Source organism: Penaeus monodon, chromosome 10 (genome assembly GCF_015228065.2).
Source record: "Penaeus monodon isolate SGIC_2016 chromosome 10, NSTDA_Pmon_1, whole genome shotgun sequence".
NCBI classification, from domain to species: domain Eukaryota; kingdom Metazoa; phylum Arthropoda; class Malacostraca; order Decapoda; family Penaeidae; genus Penaeus; species Penaeus monodon.
In genome coordinates this window covers 42,800,131-42,802,340 of record NC_051395.1, presented here as the reverse complement: position 1 = coordinate 42,802,340, position 2,210 = coordinate 42,800,131, and the positions used below count along the sequence as shown (strand labels likewise).

Below are 2,210 nucleotides of genomic sequence, written 5' to 3'. Positions count from 1 at the left end.
TTGTATATAAAGCTAAGCTGCAATCCCACATTCGTAGCCATACAGGGGAGAAACCATTCATGTGTCACCTTTGCCCTTCCTCATTCTCGCAGCGTTGCAACTTGACTGCGCATATAAAGAGTGTTCATGGTGTGTACATTCAGTCCATTAAAAGTGATGGCACCACTCACACGCAGTTGGTTAAATACAAACGAGCTAAAAAGACAGCACCTGTAGAAGCCCCTCCAGCTGTTGTTAACACTGTAGTGACACCTTCTGTTGATACCCCCCTGCCTGATCAGCCTCAGGTAGCTATTCAGGAGGAAATGCCAGAATCTTTTGAGACAGAGGCAGCAGTATACCAGATTGTTTATGCATACCCATAGGAACAGATGTGACAAAATAGAATATGCAAATTTCATGCGAGTCTAAAAAAAATTAAAATGTATAGACACTACTGTCTGTAATATAAACTATTGTGCTAATATATGTATGGCTATACTAGTTAAGATATCATTCATACTGAATGGATGGTATTTACAACTTGGAAAAAATGTTTTGCATGTTTTTAATTGCTTAAAGAAATTTATGCCGATGTTCATTATCATTCAGGGATATGCAAATAAGAAATTAGGATTATTATTGACAAATGTGAAACATAAGTTCAATTTGAAGCAATGGTTTTGTAATTCTTTTTATAATTTTTTTTTTTTCCAGTCTGTAAGGTTGTCAGTTTTAGACAAGGCCTGTATTTTGTAGTCTAAAACTTAAATGAGAGAAAGGAAGTTAACATATTTAATGTGACCAGTATATTTATTTGGATAATTATTTACCCCAAAATGAAGCTATGTCCATTTTACCAAGGTTATATCTGTCAGTTATGTATGGGTCTGAAAATATTATCATAATTTTCCATGATTGAAATTGTACCAAAGTTAGTTTGTACACAATTTAGGTATTAATTATTTATATTATCTATATCTTTGTCCCCTGTTAATCAGTTATCTGAAATCTAGGTCTTAAATGTTACTTGAATAACTATTAACACTGAGTTAAATTGTCTTCCAAAGGATTATGTCCTTCCTATTCAGTTTTCAAATTTGCACTTATGGTTTTTATTTTCTATAATTGCTATGTACAAAAAGATCTCATCAAAAGAGCAATATACAAACTCTTACATTTCCCTTTGTTCGATTTTCACTTCAACAAAAGTAATTCCCTCATGTATTTCACATAACAATGAAATGCATTATGAAAAGTGTTGGAGAGACATTACATAGATTCAGAAGGATTAAACTAAAATTTGTAAACAGTTTTGATATTGTTCCAAGGAAATGCTATAGCTTCTCTCTGTCTGTCTGTCTGAGAGAGTAAAATCAGCGGTGACTTAAACTAATCAGGTATATTTCTTTGGCGAAATGGAGATGTTAGGTGGAGGCTTTAACATTCACTTGTTAAGTCCTATCATTAATTTTTTTTTAATGTTTTGTAGAAATGTATTGATTGATGGTATGGACACACGGTAGCTAAATCACAGATTGAACGAATGTAATTCTTTGAAGCCACCACCAATATATTTTTTTAATCACAGTAGATAAAAGAACCTTATCAAATAATGGAAAGAGATGATCTTCCTTTATGTGGAGTTGTATTGAATGATTATCTTCATTGTGAGATTATTCTTAATATGGATATTAAATTGTTTAAGTAAAGAGTGTATCATTCCTATGCAAAATGTCTTTTTATTATTGAATGTGATTAGCTTTAAGTTTTTTTATATGAATATATTTAATCTGTTTAGTACTTTTACCTGGAATTATAATATTATTCTGATTGCAAGTCTTGGTTTATGGTCATAGTAAGAAATCTTGAGAAAAAGATAATTTAATAATGCATTATAAGATAGTGTGCCTTATTTTGGAATAATAAAAAAAAATCACAACAACAAAAGTAATTTTCTCTGATATTATAAGTATATTATCATATGTGTAGGGGGCTTAGGAGACAAGGACTGAGTCCCAGGGCTGGGGATCTCCCCTGCCTTGGGCCCCAGCCCCTGACTCCACTAATTTTGCACCCTCTTTTTCCCTCTCCCTTTTTCGTTTCTGCCCCTTCCCGATCCCCTTCTACTATCCACTTTGACCTAACAGTATTCTTATTAGTGGCAATGAAGCTTGCCCCTTCATCAGATAGCCCCACCCACTCAAATTCTCCCAGTTCCCCGACCTCAG

General features: G+C 33.5%; 1 protein-coding gene across 3 annotated transcripts in view; it reads left to right on the top strand.

Annotated features, from left to right (window-relative positions):
- Nucleotides 1-1,691, top strand: part of LOC119578070 — a 12,063-nt gene extending 10,372 nt beyond the window's left edge. For all 3 annotated transcript variants that reach the window (XM_037925789.1, XM_037925788.1, XM_037925790.1), the window contains one exon: nucleotides 1-1,691. This exon is cut by the window's left edge and continues 1,161 nt beyond it. In XM_037925789.1, coding sequence (XP_037781717.1) covers nucleotides 1-365 — 365 coding nt within the window. In that variant the 3' untranslated portion in view covers nucleotides 366-1,691.
- Nucleotides 1,692-2,210: the final 519 nt, after the last annotated feature.